The sequence below is a fragment of the Erpetoichthys calabaricus genome, chromosome 3 (genome assembly GCF_900747795.2).
Source record: "Erpetoichthys calabaricus chromosome 3, fErpCal1.3, whole genome shotgun sequence".
In the NCBI taxonomy this organism is placed as follows: domain Eukaryota; kingdom Metazoa; phylum Chordata; class Cladistia; order Polypteriformes; family Polypteridae; genus Erpetoichthys; species Erpetoichthys calabaricus.
Window position 1 is genome coordinate 188,031,971 of NC_041396.2, and position 15,869 is coordinate 188,047,839.

The 15,869-nt window shown below is 36.2% G+C and overlaps 1 protein-coding gene across 1 annotated transcript in view; it reads right to left on the minus strand.

Moving 5' to 3' along the window:
• The window catches only part of si:ch73-242m19.1 (uncharacterized), a 162,280-nt gene that overhangs the window by 62,415 nt on the left and 83,996 nt on the right, over nucleotides 1-15,869 (minus strand). Inside the window, exons 22-25 of the mRNA XM_051924103.1 lie at nucleotides 13,192-13,285; nucleotides 11,314-11,451; nucleotides 7,638-7,786; nucleotides 5,810-5,921 (exon numbers count right to left, since the gene is read on the minus strand). Coding sequence (XP_051780063.1) covers nucleotides 5,810-5,921; nucleotides 7,638-7,786; nucleotides 11,314-11,451; nucleotides 13,192-13,285 — 493 coding nt within the window. The remainder of the gene's footprint in view (nucleotides 1-5,809; nucleotides 5,922-7,637; nucleotides 7,787-11,313; nucleotides 11,452-13,191; nucleotides 13,286-15,869) is intronic.

Consider the following 15,869-nt stretch of genomic DNA (forward strand, 5'->3'; position numbering starts at 1 on the left):
CTGACCTATCAGTTATAGCTGCAAAAAGTAAACATTAAAAATGTGAAAGTTACAGAATGACTTGCTGTAGGGATTGATGAGCTTACAGAGCTAATTGTACCCACTGCTGTGTTCTCACAGATAGAACTGAGAAAATCAAAGAGGCATGTCCAAAGAATTCACTCTGAATAAACCCTAAATCAAAAACAATTTATAAATCCTTAAAAACATCTGCTTCAGTATGGTATTCCAAAAATAAAACATACTGCAATACACCCAAAATGCATCTTTATATATGTTTATAGTACATAAAATGCAAAGTTGACTGACTGACTCATCAAAAAAAACCATTTTTCCAGTTTATCTAAAAAGCTGAAATATATATATTTAATGTTCTGGTTATTTAAACACATAACTGGATTAAAGTAAATAACCTGGTTATGGCAGAAACCTGGTTTCTTAAAAATCTTTATTCACTTGGGCAAGTATTCTTCTGGAGTTCTCCTTTCTCAAAATGCTCCAATGTCATTATACTGCATTAAATGTTAAAATATGTAATAATTTACCATCTATTTCAGTACATGTCAAGATACTGTAATGTATTCATTAATAATATATTTTAAAATATAGTTATATAGTATTGTACCACTTCGTATTTCCATCATAAATATGACAAAAGTTTAATTTTACCTCTTGTGTAATTATAAAATGTTAAAATTTATTAATTAGGTTCAGCAGATAAAAAGTTAAATGCAAACTGTTTCTTTACCAAGGAAACATATGAATTTCACATTATAAAAACATATATAAAACTATAATACAAGACACCTCCATTCTGCAGTTGTGAGCTGTTTACGGTCCAGATCTGAGAGTCATGATAGGTTAGAAATTTCTGAAGTGTGGAATACACAAGTCTCAAAGCTACTGATTCAATTGGTCTGAAAGTGGAGCTAAATGAGCCTGAAATCAACATGAGGGGCCTGTGAATTCAGTCAGTATTCCAGCACATGAGGGGCGAATATCTAGAGGGGGATGGCAACATACGCACTCTATGATGTCTGAAGTGCGCAGATCTGTTTGATGATAAAAACTGTCCTGGCTGCAGCCAAGAACTTCTCATTTTTGCCACCATTTTGTCTTCTTGTCTTTAGGGCTGCCTCCCATGTTGTTAGGGGTGTGTCTTCAGTGGTCATAACCAAAGTTAAAAATTTAGTGGTTTAAAGGTTATCCTTGGGAGCATTTTCCTATATGACTGTGGATTCAAAACTCCTTTTCTTAATGTCTTTTTTCAAGCCCTTATTGTTAAAGTCTTTTCTAGGTTTTGACTATACCTTGTCTCCCCATTTCTCATTAAAATACTAACAGTTTCTAAATCACGTATTTCCCCAAGCTGAAAATTTGACATCCTTATGTAAAGAACCCACTTGTATATATGGGTTGGAGATTTGTATTTTAATTTTCATAAGACGTATAGGAATACCAAACTGATTAATGATACATGAACTAGTATAGTTCTCAAAAGAAATGGAACTGATAAGTGCCAAAAAGCATAACTTTCAAATAAACAAATTTTCACTAAAATGCAGTTGTTATTAAGGGATTGACTCCTATGGCCCACCCACAAACCCTAAGATAAGACAGACATTTTAGTCACTACACACGTAGGCTTGCTACAGTAAAAACAAAGACCAGTTGCCTGGATTTATCAAGTGCCTTAGTGTGTGTGGCTATTTTGGTCCTATTTATCAAAAGCATTTTGGAAAAAGCTCCCAACTTCACCAGAATTTAGGAGAGTTTATGAACTGTCCTAATTTGCTACGAGCAGCCAGAAGATGTTGTTCAGGCAGAGATCAGCATGTACATCCTAGGAAAGGTGAAATGTTTTGGAAATGCTGGACAATAATGAATTTGTAAAGAGATATCAATTTGACATAGATGGAATAACACCATACCATTTTCTAAGACCACTCAATCCTGAGCAGGGTTGCAGAGGCTTGTAGCCAATTCCAGCAAGCATAGGTCTCAAGGCAGGAACAAACTCTGAACAATGTGCTAGTCCATTACAGGTTGAACACACTCACACACAAGCCAATTTGAGTGTTGTCAATCTACCTTACCTGCATGACTCTGGACTGTGTGAGTACACTAGAGCACCCTGAGGAAACACATGCGGACATGGGGAGAACATGCACACTCCATGAAGGGAGAACCCAGATCATGAACCCTGGTCTCATTACTCTTGTATGTTATATGATTGCTCCATCTATTTGGAGAAGCCATGCACCATTTGCCAAAATTAAAGTGTTGGTAACACTACATGTATAATGAAGTTTTGGAATAACGATGATTTAAGGATGTCACAACCAACCATTTCTTGAATTTTACACTTAACTTTAAATGTCCTTTCAATGTGTGAGGTAATACACAGATTTATACATTTCCCCACCAGTACATGTGAGGTAACGATAAAGCAAGCTGAATTCATGCAAATCAGCACACACATAAAGATCATTGCCTAAAGTGTAGATGAGCAGGCATATGTGAATCATAAGTGATATCACAATATTAATACACAAGTGGTACTGCACTGTATGTTGCCAGCATGTTACCCTGAAGATTAGCGGGGAAGGATGGGTGACTGACTGTGAAATATCACACAAGTATGCTGGGCTCTGCATTTCACAAACTCCTGGGACATTTGTATTACAGTTTGTCATCCAGGAAAGGTCCAAGAAGGCAAGAGCACTGGATAAACAGAGCCTCACAGAAGACAAGGGTGGAATCACTTAGAGAGGCATGGCATGCGACTATGGAAGATGATTGGGAACAGTAGAAGAATGAATGCAACTTATACAGTAGCTAGTTTTAGTATAACTGTTATTTTTTGAGGCCTTAACAGTGGGAAGGTGATTTTTTTGAAAGTATGGCTGTAAATCATTCATTGTTAAATATGCCCATCATCAGGCTTTACACTCATTTGATGGTTATCTCATTCCTTCCTTATCGGTTCTCATAACAGTATTATTTTTGATGTTGTTGTGAAGTGGCAGATTAAAACAGTATCCTAACTTATAATGATTTCCTTATTCTTCTTCTATTATTATTATTATTATTATCTTTGCACTGAAGCCTTAACTTTAGTATCAGAAAACTATAAAACATCATCATGAGTACCACTTAGTGGCACTGGGTGCTGTAAAATCATGACATCATTTATATTCAAATGTGAATTGCTACGCCTAGCTGGAAGTACGAGTAGGATGCTTCATAAATACTTCTCATGTCTGTGACGATGCAGCTTCCGCTCCATGCTCCCATCTTCCTTCTGGGACCCCTTGAACCTGACACCGTCGGTAATTTCACAGATGAGCTAGACAGTGAGGCATAACAACGCAAGGGGATGGTGCAAAAGTGCCAAGTACTTTTATTAAAAATCAACAAACAAAAAAACAGTGTTCAAATAAATAGTGCAGTGCTTCACAAATCTTTAAATAAATAATACATTAAAATGAGTGAATTAGTGTAGGTTAAAAAAAAACAATAAATAAATCCTTTAAAACCTGAGGTTAAAACAATGGCTGAAAGCAGTCTTTTAAAACACAAAGCATGGTGCCTTTCTTCTACTGGTGACTCCCCTGCTTCTCCCTTCCAGGCTATGCACCAGGGGAACCACCCTACCTGCAGCTGACCTTCATTCTACCTGCTGATCTGGAGGCTTCCTGATCCCTGGCTTCGGTTCAGCTTTCCCCAGACCGAGACTTAGGTTCCCCAGCGACCAGGACACTCACGCTGGGGAATCCACTTCCCAAGCGTCCCGACTCTCGCTGTCTTCCGTGGCAAGCCATCCTTCTTCCAGTCACTCCTGCTCCTCACAAAATGTTCAGCGGGAGCGACCACAATCGACTGCCCTAGGTGTCGGCCAAACACCCCATTAGGGCTCACTGTCCAGCTGTCTGCGAACCTGCGCTCGCTCGCACCGGCTATCCTCTCTCTGCTTCCTGCCTTCTTCTCCTGCAACCTCCCTTTGTCTTTCCTTCTCTCATTCATCTTTCCCCTCTAGCCGCCTCATGCTTCTATTTATCACAGGGACGTGGATCACATGTGGCAATTAGCAGCTCCCGGGAAAAACTACAGATGCGGATGATTCCTCAACTGTGCACTTAAGCGAGGATCGCCTGCATCACAAATTCCCTGGGAACGGATCTGCCACACTACCACGCCCCCTTTCTAAGCCGCGATGGCGGCATTTATTTATTTAAAAAGTGGCCTTTTTGACGTGAGCTGTGGACCAACTATACCACAATGTCCTACTCTGAGGAAGGACAAATTCTTATCCTAGTCAGACTTTTAGTGCAATTCCTAGGAATAATTCAGAGATGCTTGTTAAATATCGACACTCTCTGCTGAAACTCCTTAAAGCTAATCCCTGTTTTGCCAACTTTTGTAGGAGCTGGGGTTTTCTTTGGAATAACTGGGGATTTGGTACTGGAAAGGACTATATTTGGTTTGTCTCTTTTTTTCTTTACCTTTCTCACTGTGGGTACCTAACTTTAGCAGTAGATTAAGAGTGTTCTTTACATAAAAACACTATTTATATATAAACCATTAATGCCAATTTCCTAAGGACTTGAGGCTAACCAAGATCATACCATTATATAAGGAGACCTCTTATAATCTTGGCAATTAAAGGTACGATCAGCCAGTACATAACAGTACATAAGTTAATGGACGCAGATACAAAAGATCAGAGGCACAAATACACACATTTCCCTGCTGAAAAGCAAAGAAAGGTAAAGACAACATTTTGGCTGTATAGCCTTCATCAGGTGTTTGCCATGCTGAGGCACACATAAGAGATCAAGGATGCTTGGTGACATGTGTACTTGCACTCAGAAAAACAACTACAGTACTCGTTGAATGTATTCTTTTCAAATTAATGTCAAAAGTGGCAATTGAAGAGATCTGCTGTATTTTTAAATTTGCAGGATCTACTTTATATAAAAATGTTACTAATAAGTTGGTTAAATTTGAAGTTGACATTAAATGTAATAGATTAGAAGATACTCTGCAGTCAGCAAAATATTTAGACCAACCCAGTAAATATTCAGATTTAGGCAGATATGTGGCAAATGAAGATTAATTTTTAAAAACACATACGAGGTGGAATATTAAATAATATATCAAATACAGAAAGTGATGTTTTTGTAGGAAGAATTTACACCTTAAGAAAAAGACAGAGGGATACTAATAGACTTTACACTGACCACAAACAACATTTACAAACATTTACTGAACTGATTAATACGGCTAAAAGGATTCTGGTTTTTATATATTTTAAATGTAACTGATACATTTACCCTTTACAAAATTAAAATCCATTCCAAGTGTTTACATTTGCTTTTTTATATTGGTAGGTCAAGTAATATGCTTATGGTCAGACAGCAACCTTGTGGTTTAAAGTTCATTGACCAGGCCTGTCGTGCACACAATATAAACTACATGACAAACTGTGTACAGCACAGGTCAACAGAAGTTATGCTTAAGATGCATACCCAGTTTTAATATCTACTGTATATTTTAGAAGGAATATTATAGCACTACACAAGGTCAAAAGACAAACTTTTATCACATGTGTACAGTATGAGCAGTAGTTTGGATACTTTTAGCTGTTAACTGGACATTACTTTGTAAAGGCTATGTTGTTTTTAATACTGTAATAACTGCAAAAAGCCAGATTAATCTGTCTCAGTTCTTTACTCTCATTGGGGAATAGCTGCTTATAACAAGGAGGAAAGAAAATGTTTTTGGGAGATAAGTCTGTATTACTTACAGGATTTTTCATAATGGTTCCCATCATTTGTTTCTTGGTAATAAATGTGTTCAACATTACATCACGTGGACCGATTTTCTCTAACTGAACTGAAACAAATGCTTCAGGTGGCCTTAGGAAAAAAAAATATTAACATAAATCAATTAGAGTTTCATGAATACAGATACAGTTAGGTCCATAAATATTTTGACAGAGACAACTTTTTCTAATTTTGGTTCTGTATATTACCACAATGAATTTTAAATGAAACAACTCAGATGCAGTTGAAGTGCAGACTTTCAGCTTTAATTCAGTGGGGTGAACAAAACAATTGCATAAACATGTGAGGCAACTAAAGCATTTTTAACACAATCCCTTCATTTCAGGGGCTCAAAAGTAATTGGACAAATTAAATAAATGGAAATAAAATGTTCATTTCTAATACTTGGTTGAAAACCCTCTGCTGGCAATGACAGCCTGAAGTCTTGAACTCATGGACATCACCAGATGCTGGGTTTCCTCCTTTTTAATGCTCTGCCAGGCCTTTACTGCAGTGGCTTTCAGTTGCTGTTTGTTTGTGGGCCTTTCTGTCCGAAGTTTAGTCTCCAACAAGTGAAATGCATGCTCAATTGGGTTAAGCATTTATTTATGATTGATCCTCTCTATTAAGCATTATTTACAACAAGTAGTCTTATATGCGTATAAAATAACATAGCATGGCACTAATACTATCATTACTCACAACTGGCAAGGGATTTAGAATTTCAGATACATTTTTTAAAATTGGCAAATTGTACATAAGCATTTTTATACGAGGGACGTTCAAAAAGTTTCCATACTTTTATATTTCGTTGGAAACAGTGAAAGCAGGAGAAGTATTAATTAAGCATTAAAAAGATGATACAACGATGGGAAAATTGCACCGCAAACGAAGGTGACTATGTCGAAAGTGATGTAATCTGTTTTTGAAATTCTTAATAAATAGAGTTAAAAAAAAGTGTGGAAACTTTTTGAACATCCCTCATACATTCAGTATGTGTTCCCTATAATTAGGTATAACAGCCTTCTACTCTCTTGAACAGCTAATCATGGTCTAGTATTTTCATTTTTATGACTTACTTAATAGATATAGATATTAGCTCCCAAAGTGACATATTAAACCTAACAGAACAAGTGTTCACACGTATTTTGTTGTTTTATTTTCTTAGACGTCTCCAATTTAATCTTGTGCATGGGTCAAATATGGCAATGGGAGACAGAAGATAAGTGACAGCAAAGTGGGATCAAATGTGTTTATTTTAAATACGTTTAATGCTTCATATAAGATGCTGTGACAAGAAAGACTTTTTAATGGCTACATTTAATCAGAGCTGTGAGAAATATGGGAAAAAATAGCCAGCATAGAACCACAGACACATGGAATAAACTTACCAAGCAGTTTGGTAGACAAGAGAACTTTAGGGACTTTTAAACTAGACTAGATATCTTTTTTACAAGAATTAAGTGGAAAGGATTGCCAAGCTTCATCTTTCATTATCACACTGGTAATTATTAAAAAATATATTTTTTTATAATTGTAAACTAAATTTGAATGTAATATAGTAGCACAACAAAACAAATGTTTTAATGAATATACTGAGTTATGCTATAGTATCTTTTCACTAGTTATGTACAATTTCATAAGAGTAAACATATTTCCGTATTCATGGTGCCAGACGCACACCAAATTAAAAAAAAATTTCACAACACTCTGCAATTAGAATTCCAAAAATCACTCATCTAATGAGAATGTGTTCATATTATTAAATAAATATTCCTCAATGCATATATAAGAACATTCACTACTAACCTTCTTCTGCTAGTAGCTGTGGGCCTGGCTGGACACTTTACAACGGAGGATGATGCCTGAGATTCAGAATCTTTTGCAGCTCTAGAGTGTCGTCCACTTGCTGAGCTATCTCTGCTTCTGCTCTGTGACCCTGACTGTTTATCTTGCAGCTTTAAGCATAAAAGAAAATTATATATTATATGCAGTACACATTTTTAAGAATTTTAGTCACATAATGCTTTAAGTCAATGATGTGCTATACATAAATTTATGTAAAATTTTTATGAAGCTTATATTATCAAAAGTAATTAAATAATTTTTGGTAAAAAGATTATCAATAGATAATTTTAATGTAATAGTTTATTGGAGCATACCATAAAAATTGGCCTACAGAACACAAGGGTGATAAATGTGCAGTACATAACACACAATTATAAGCGAATCAACTTGATTTCTAAAACTTAAAATATTTGTATATTAAGAAATGGTAACCAGCATGGTAACATAACCTACACAATGAAGACCAAAATAATACTTCAAGTGAAAAGGTGATTGAAGAGAACAAGTCAGAGGATGGATACAAGTAAACATCTAAGTCACTCAATACCCTTTGGAGTCCAATTAAATCAATCATAAAAGAATGGAAAGAGTACGGCACAGCTGTAAATCTGCTCAAAGCAGGCTGTCTAATAAAACTGAGTGATCATGCAAGAAAGACTAGATAGGAAGGACACCAAGAGACCTATGATAACTCTGAAAGAGTTACAAGCTACCATAGTTCAGATTGGAGAGACTGTGCATACAACAACAGTCGACTGGGTGCTTCATCAGTCACAGCTTTATGGGAGTGCAAAGAGAAAGACACTTAAAAAATGCATGACAACTCAACTACAGTTTGACAAAAGGCACATGAGAGATTCTGAAATCAGCTGGAAGAAGGTTCTGTAGTCTGACAAGGCCATCAAAATACTAGTTGAGACACAAAAATAATCGGTCTGGGCTTGGGGTTTTTCTGGAAAATCATCTGGAGGTCGGCCGAATGTGAATCACAAAACTATATCCCCTCCTACACTCCCACTCAAACTGCCGACCAGCTAGGTATGTCCTGTGAATAGCCCTATCAGTATTTGCACAACAATCGCTACACGAGTTGCTTCTATAATGTAGCGTGAAAAAAATCAAACAACGAATCAACATCAAATTTCTCACGAAACTGAACAAAACGGCCACAGAAACTTATGAAATGATAAAAAACTGAGTATGGTGATAACAGTTTGTCTCACACACACGTTTTTGAGTGGCACAAACGTTTCAAATAAGGACAAGAAAATGTGGAAGACGTTCAACACCCAGGTCGAGAGGGGGGTGGGTACTTCACAAAGACAACGCTCCCGCGCACAATGCTTTTTCCATAAAGCAGTTTTTGACTGACAAAAATATTTCTGTCCTCGATCATCCTCCCTATTCGCCCGATTTAGCTCCCAGTGATTTTTACTTGTTCCCGAAAATCAAAAGTGATCTGAAGGGTACACATTGTTTTTCAATGGATGAAGTGAAGACAGAAACGGCAAGCTTATTGAAGAGCCTCAAACAAGAAGACTTTCAGCACTGTTTCAATCAATGGAAGATACGTATGGAGTGGTGTAACGATCGGGAGGGGGAGTATATAGAAGGTGACAATTTTTAGAATGCTGTAATTCATCAATAAATTTTTTTTTTTTACCAATCCGGTTATTTTTGTGTCTCACCTCATAAATGCCATGTTTGACATAAACCAAATGCTGTACATTAAAAACACACCACCCACTCCATGAAGTATGGTGGTGGCAGCATCTTGCTGTGGGGGTGCTTATCTTCAGGAGACCCTGAGAGGCTTATAAGGGTAGAAGGTAAAATGAATGCAGCAAAATATAGGGAAATCCTGAAGGAAAATCTGATGCAGTCTGTGAGAAACTTGCTCCTTGGGAGAAGATTTTTTTTCAAGCAAGAAAATCCCAAGCACAAAGCAAAGCAACACATAAGAATGGTCTAAAAACAACAACCTTAATGCCTTAGTGGTGAAGTGGGGTCCTTGGCCATGCAGAGTTTTTAAAATAAAAACACTATGACTCAGGCTCAGTGGGTGTTGGTGCGTGCTGCAGCAAAACTGTATGGCTCCAGAGCGTTTAATGGGGAAACTGCCTGATCATGTGCTAAGCCAGTTCCTCAATGACAACCCGTGTATTGCCAATGAAATCACTTGCACCCACAAGTATAAAGACAGAGTGAGTAGGATAGAGAGAGCAAAAAGATTCCTTTTTCATTCAGCTCGAGGAAGAAAGTCCAGTGAGAAGTGAGAGGAAAGAATCGCTGGGAAATCAGTATGGTCAGAAGTCAGAGAAGCATTTAGGGAAGCCCCACAAAGGAGCTGATTGAGAGGCATTCCAAGGGTGGACCAGATCACTCCTGCTGAACAGCAGAAAGCAGGAATAACTGAATATTCCAGGGGTCTTATAGAGGCCGAGAGATGTGGAAGAATGAGGGAGATGGACTCAGCACATCCCAGTGGACACCAATGAAACAGTAGCTGAGGCAGGAGTCATCTGGGGACTGCTGTCACCAATGTTTCACCTGAGTATACCTGGGAGATAAGTGAGTAAAGTGAGAAAAGAGGGACAGACAATAGAGACAGAGACAAAGACAAAGCAGCATTGAAAAGAGCAGTTGAAGGCTGACTCTGATTGTGGTTTTATCCTTGGTTTTAGTGGATTATTTATTGGCCTCATTTATTGATTTTAAGTTCATCACAAGCACAGAGTTTTTATGGATCTTTTGTTTATTTACTAAAAAATTCTGACTTGCACAACACTTCACCACATGTTTGGACCTTTTCTGGATTACCTAGTTTTGTAGAATAAAAAGCATAATGCACTTATACACCAAACTTGACTTGAAATGTAACTTGAAAGAGGTGAATACTTATGTGATCTAATATTTTGTGTTTTATATTTGTAATTAACTTAAGGATTACTTTGCAGAGATCTGTTTTCACTTTGGCATTAAAGAGTCATTTTCTGTTGCTCAGTGTTAAAAAAGCTATGTTAAATCCACTGTCAATGTTGTATAACAATAAAATGTAAAAACCTCCAATGGGGTGAATACTTTTTATAGGTATTGTACATATCTGTTGACTTGTGTGCAGCACACTTTAGCTCTCCGTGACTTCTGCTGTAATTTTATAGTCTACCATAGTATTACTACAGAAATCATACTGATAACTCTATGTGCTGAAAGGTTGACAGGTATTATCATTTATTTCTGTATTATAGATCTTTATTTAGGAATATACATGGTATATTACAGGAGAAATTTTGTAGTATTCATATTACATTGTATGTTTTCAAACCACCAATATAATTTCATTTTAGCACAATTCAAATGAATTACAATTATCCAGTTCCTCTTAAATTGCCAAGATGGGCCCAGTCAGTCATTTTTTTATGGTAATAGAAATTCCCCAAGTGAAAGGGCTGCATAGGAACTAAGCACTGATTAAGAAAGTTTGACAAATACCTAATCATAAGATCACAAACATTATAGTTGCTGTACAATATATTGCTGACACAAAACTGTCTGAATACAAAGAAATATAATAATAATTGAAGCTGAACACTTTCATTTTAAATGTAAAACAGGTTTGCTTAAAATAAAAAAATACCTTCAAGTTTTCTACCTGAGTAGGGCAGCTCTGGAAACAAACAGCAGCCAGATGCACTGCACTAAATAAGATATTTTTCTGTGTGACCTGGCAGGCTAGGACAACTTGCATATTTTCCAATCCTGATGGAGACAAAAGCTGTGACAAGATATGTTGCATAGTTATAATTAAAGTTTACTTCGGAACATCAATCTTCATAAAAATTTAAAGATACTGTGTAGTATATGTTGTGGTAATTGGCAGAGAACCTTCTGGTTTCATGATGATAGTAAAGAAAAGTGTGCCAACCAAGGTTTTTTTGTTTTTGTGTGGAATACTTATGCATCTTGCTGGAAAAGTATATTCTACACAGGAATCCCACGAAGGTACACGGTGAGGCAGTGCAGGGACTTTGCACACCCTTGGAAGGCCAGGCGTTCAGATGAAGGCTTTGGACCCTGACCCTTTAACTGACCTGACCTGTGACACAGGGTATAAAGTGACTTTACACAGTTTCAATAATATTCTTAGCCAGAGTCCTGGGAATGTGGAGTAGTGTGGTTATAGATGACGGCTGTCTGACACACTGCTAGCATTTATTTCAATTTTTAGATGCACATGATTTAAAAAGTAACTACTTGTGTTTGAAAATTAGTTTGTAAGTAAGTATAGTAGCATCAAAAATGTACTGTAAAGTCCCAATGAAATATTTTTTCCATTGTTATTTTTTTAATTTGCATTTGTTTATTTAATGGACTTTTCCCTGCATTTTCTCAACCACATGCATCTGTTATAGAGCAACAAAAAAGCCATAGGTTTCCTGACAACACAGGGAACAATGTAAATATCAGCACTGGATTTTATGCCAGTCAGTCACAGGACTAACTCATGCACACTTCTAAAGTTATGCATTCATTGTGAATTTTGGGTTCCATTTTAATAATCTTTTTTGTCACTTTATCTGTGTTACAACCCTATAGATATTTAATTATAATGACAGTAGGTACCCAACAGTTACTTTGTTATCAATACATATCCATAATACCTATATGCAGCAGGAAAGTAGGATGTGTGCTACATGTTCTTACCCAACCTAACACAAAGTAAGAAAAACAGGTTTAATGCTGAATAGTGGGCTTGCAGACATTTTTATGTGGTGATTTTATTTCTTTACCAGTTCAAAAATGGTGATCTTTTAAGCCTGTGTACAAATAAAATCAACAACAATCCTATGATATACTGTTTTGGTTTGGTAAACACTGTTTATTATATTAAGTAGTATTCATGCACTCTATAATTTAATGGTGCATTGTGTGCAGTATTGTGTTTTTGCATCATTAGATAGTTGTAACAATTAAATAAACACATTTATTTAAATTTGCTACGTCTTTACTTACTTTTTACACAACTGTATATTATATATATAATATATATATATATATATGAAAAGAAGCTTAAACATTTTTAACCTTAACATACTTTCACATGCTGCGGTGGGTTGGCACCCTGCCCAGGATTGGTTCCTGCCTTGTGCCCTGTGTTGGCTGGGATTGGCTCCAGCAGACCCCCGTGACCCTGTGTTCGGATTCAGCGGGTTGGAAAATGGATGGATGGATACTTTCACATAATGAAAATGCAACTCAGTGGATATGTAGATTTTGGTCCTACATAAAGCTGAAACTCAAGAGTAAATGTTGATCTGGTTCTCAGTTTCTGCTGTAGTTTTAGTTAAACCTACAGTTAAACGTAAAACAAAGCAAAACTTTTAAGGCGTACAAACTGTTGTGTGCTTTTGGTTTTGATTGAAAATGAACAGAATCAGTCTTGGTGGTGTCTATTTTTAGGCCAGTTATGTAAAATATCGGGGGAAAAAAACTTACCATTGAAGGTTAATCTTACCTGAACAATGGATTCCTGTGTTCGAAAACTAAATTTTCCAATTTGGTTTTCATCGATTTCATGGATTCCTAGTAGAAAACTAGATGGTGTGTATCTGAAACAGTTGGAGTGGGAAGCTTTTATATAAGACAAGAACTAATATAACGCCCAGCTTCTTGAATTTGTTCTATTTAAAGTCACAGTATCCGGATCATCATGACTTTCATTGCTCATGAATATGTTGTACATTACTGACAAAGAAATGAATGACTACCAAAGATAAATAAACATATCACAGCAAACACAAGGAATGAAACAAATACATAGTTAGGTACTGGCAAAAAAGAGCATAAGCAATGAAAAAGTTAAAAAAAACATTAACCTTTACAGAGGGGAAATACAGTTGAACCCCCAATTAGCTTTTTTCCAAGAAGCTGAAAAAAGTGCAAATGTGGGAACAGTGTTAAATGAAGGAAATTGTCATTGATTTGCCTGGAACCCATTATTACAGGTCTGGAGTTGCTCTGTTTATTTTTTATATGGTTTCACTGCAGTTATTTTTATGAATACTACTTATTATTCCGTTTGAACTGATTGATTGGGTCTGTTTAACTTGTGAAATTATTATTGCCCTTTTGTTATTTCAGATGGTTATTCATTTTCAAGAACTTTGCCATAGTCTTTATATCAACATGAAAAGTACACCCTTTGAACAAAATCAACGTAAATTCACACTGCAGCTCAACTTCCATTTTTTACTCATAATGTGACACAGAGCTGATCTTTCCAGAGGAGAGTGATCACCAAAAAATGACAGGGAATCATAACTTGCATTGGGTTGCTTCTGTCTGACAAAATTGTTTTTATTCATTTTGTACCTTATTATCATTTACTTACTTTACTTGGCTGACGCCTTTATCCAAGGCAACTTACAACATTTGAGATACAACTGGTTATATTTATTTTTTTATTTTTTCACCAATTGGAGCATAAGCAGGGGCAAATGAAGTGACACATGGCCACATAGTATCAGTAGTAGAATTTGTGCCCACAACTTGAGGGTTTGAAGTCCTAAGACTTAACCACCACTCCGCACATTCAACATAAATATCTGTACACACTTGCATCACATTTGAAATGATCCTAACAGTGAAACAAGAAGGAAAAGTCAACTATGAAGCCAAATTAGAATAAAGCCACTTTTAGATGCAGTATGAATGTATTATTAAAAGAAACACACTTGTTCAGATAAGAGTTCTATTTTGTTCAATAGCAGCATTCAAAAATATTAAATGTGAAAAAATGATAAATATAAGAACATTAACTCTGGGTTCTGCTGTAATTATACTTTGAAATAGTAAAGATTACAAACACAAGAAACCTCAAGCAAGGCTTGACAAACATAAGAGAAATGAGTCAATAACCAAATGATGACAGCTTTTAAGGAGACTGCTTAAGATAATACCCAATAAAGCAGAAACAACCCTAAGCAATAGCTACATAACTGCTGCCGAAAGCAACTACAAGATCACACCATATCTAAATAAATGTGTCCCAAACATATGGACTGATAAATGGGGAGATGAAAGTGATAATATAAAAACTGAGTTTTTTTGCCAGCTTAAACCACCCTCACCTGGTTTAAAGAACTGAAAGCTGTTATGGCTATAGCTGGCTTCCCAAGAAAAGATATACTGTATGGGGACTCAGCAGTTAGGAAGATTACATTATAAACTAATGTCACACTTACAGGTGGGAGTTATTCTCATACTTACTCCTTTTGTATCTGTATAAAATCGAGATGATTGCAAATGCTTGCAGTATTCCTACTTTCAAAGACTTACTTTAGAAAGTACAGATCATCTAGTAGTCAAATGAGAAAGCAGGGTAACATTTGGCAATGGCTGTCCCTGTTGGTTCATAGGATCAGTATCGTCATCTCATATATATGGAATACTGTGAAATGATCACTTGCTTGTGCTAACATGCAGTACATCCAAAGGAAGATGAGAATGCTAGCATCTTACAGCGATACAACCAAAAACATGTTTTTAAAGGTTCACATACACAATAGGTTAACAACTGAAGCAATTAGCTTGTTTAGTTTGCTTCTTCCCTTTGTTTTTGCTAAAAGGGAGATCCTTTTCAGAAATTTCAAATAAGTATTATTTTCAGAACATTTTAAATAATCTTCAGATTTGCATTTCATGGAGTTATAAACTTCAATGTTTGTTTGGATAGCAGAAAAGATTATAGGCTAGTTTAGTCCTAAAGGGAATGAGAGGACTTAACACAGTGACTTTCTACACATGTATTTCTCTAGCAAGAGGTGGTTCCATTTCAGTACTTTGCAAAGAAAATAAAGTACATTTTTAAGAGGCACAAAATTTTTACTTTTGTGATGACTCCTATTGGGAACTTGGATTGATCATCCAAAAACATTCTGAAAGTAAAGTGGGCATGGATTTTAAGAGTCACATCTTGACTTCCCTTGAGCATAACACAATGGTGCAACCATAGCTGAATGGATTAAACTGAGCATTGCTTTTAAAAATTGTTTGATTTATTCTTCAAATTCTTTTCTAATGTATAATGTCTCATGGACCCCGTGATCATCAGAGGTGACTGTGTGCAGATGGTGCAGACCTATAAATATCTGGGAGTGCAACTGGATGATAGATTAGACTGGACTGTCAATA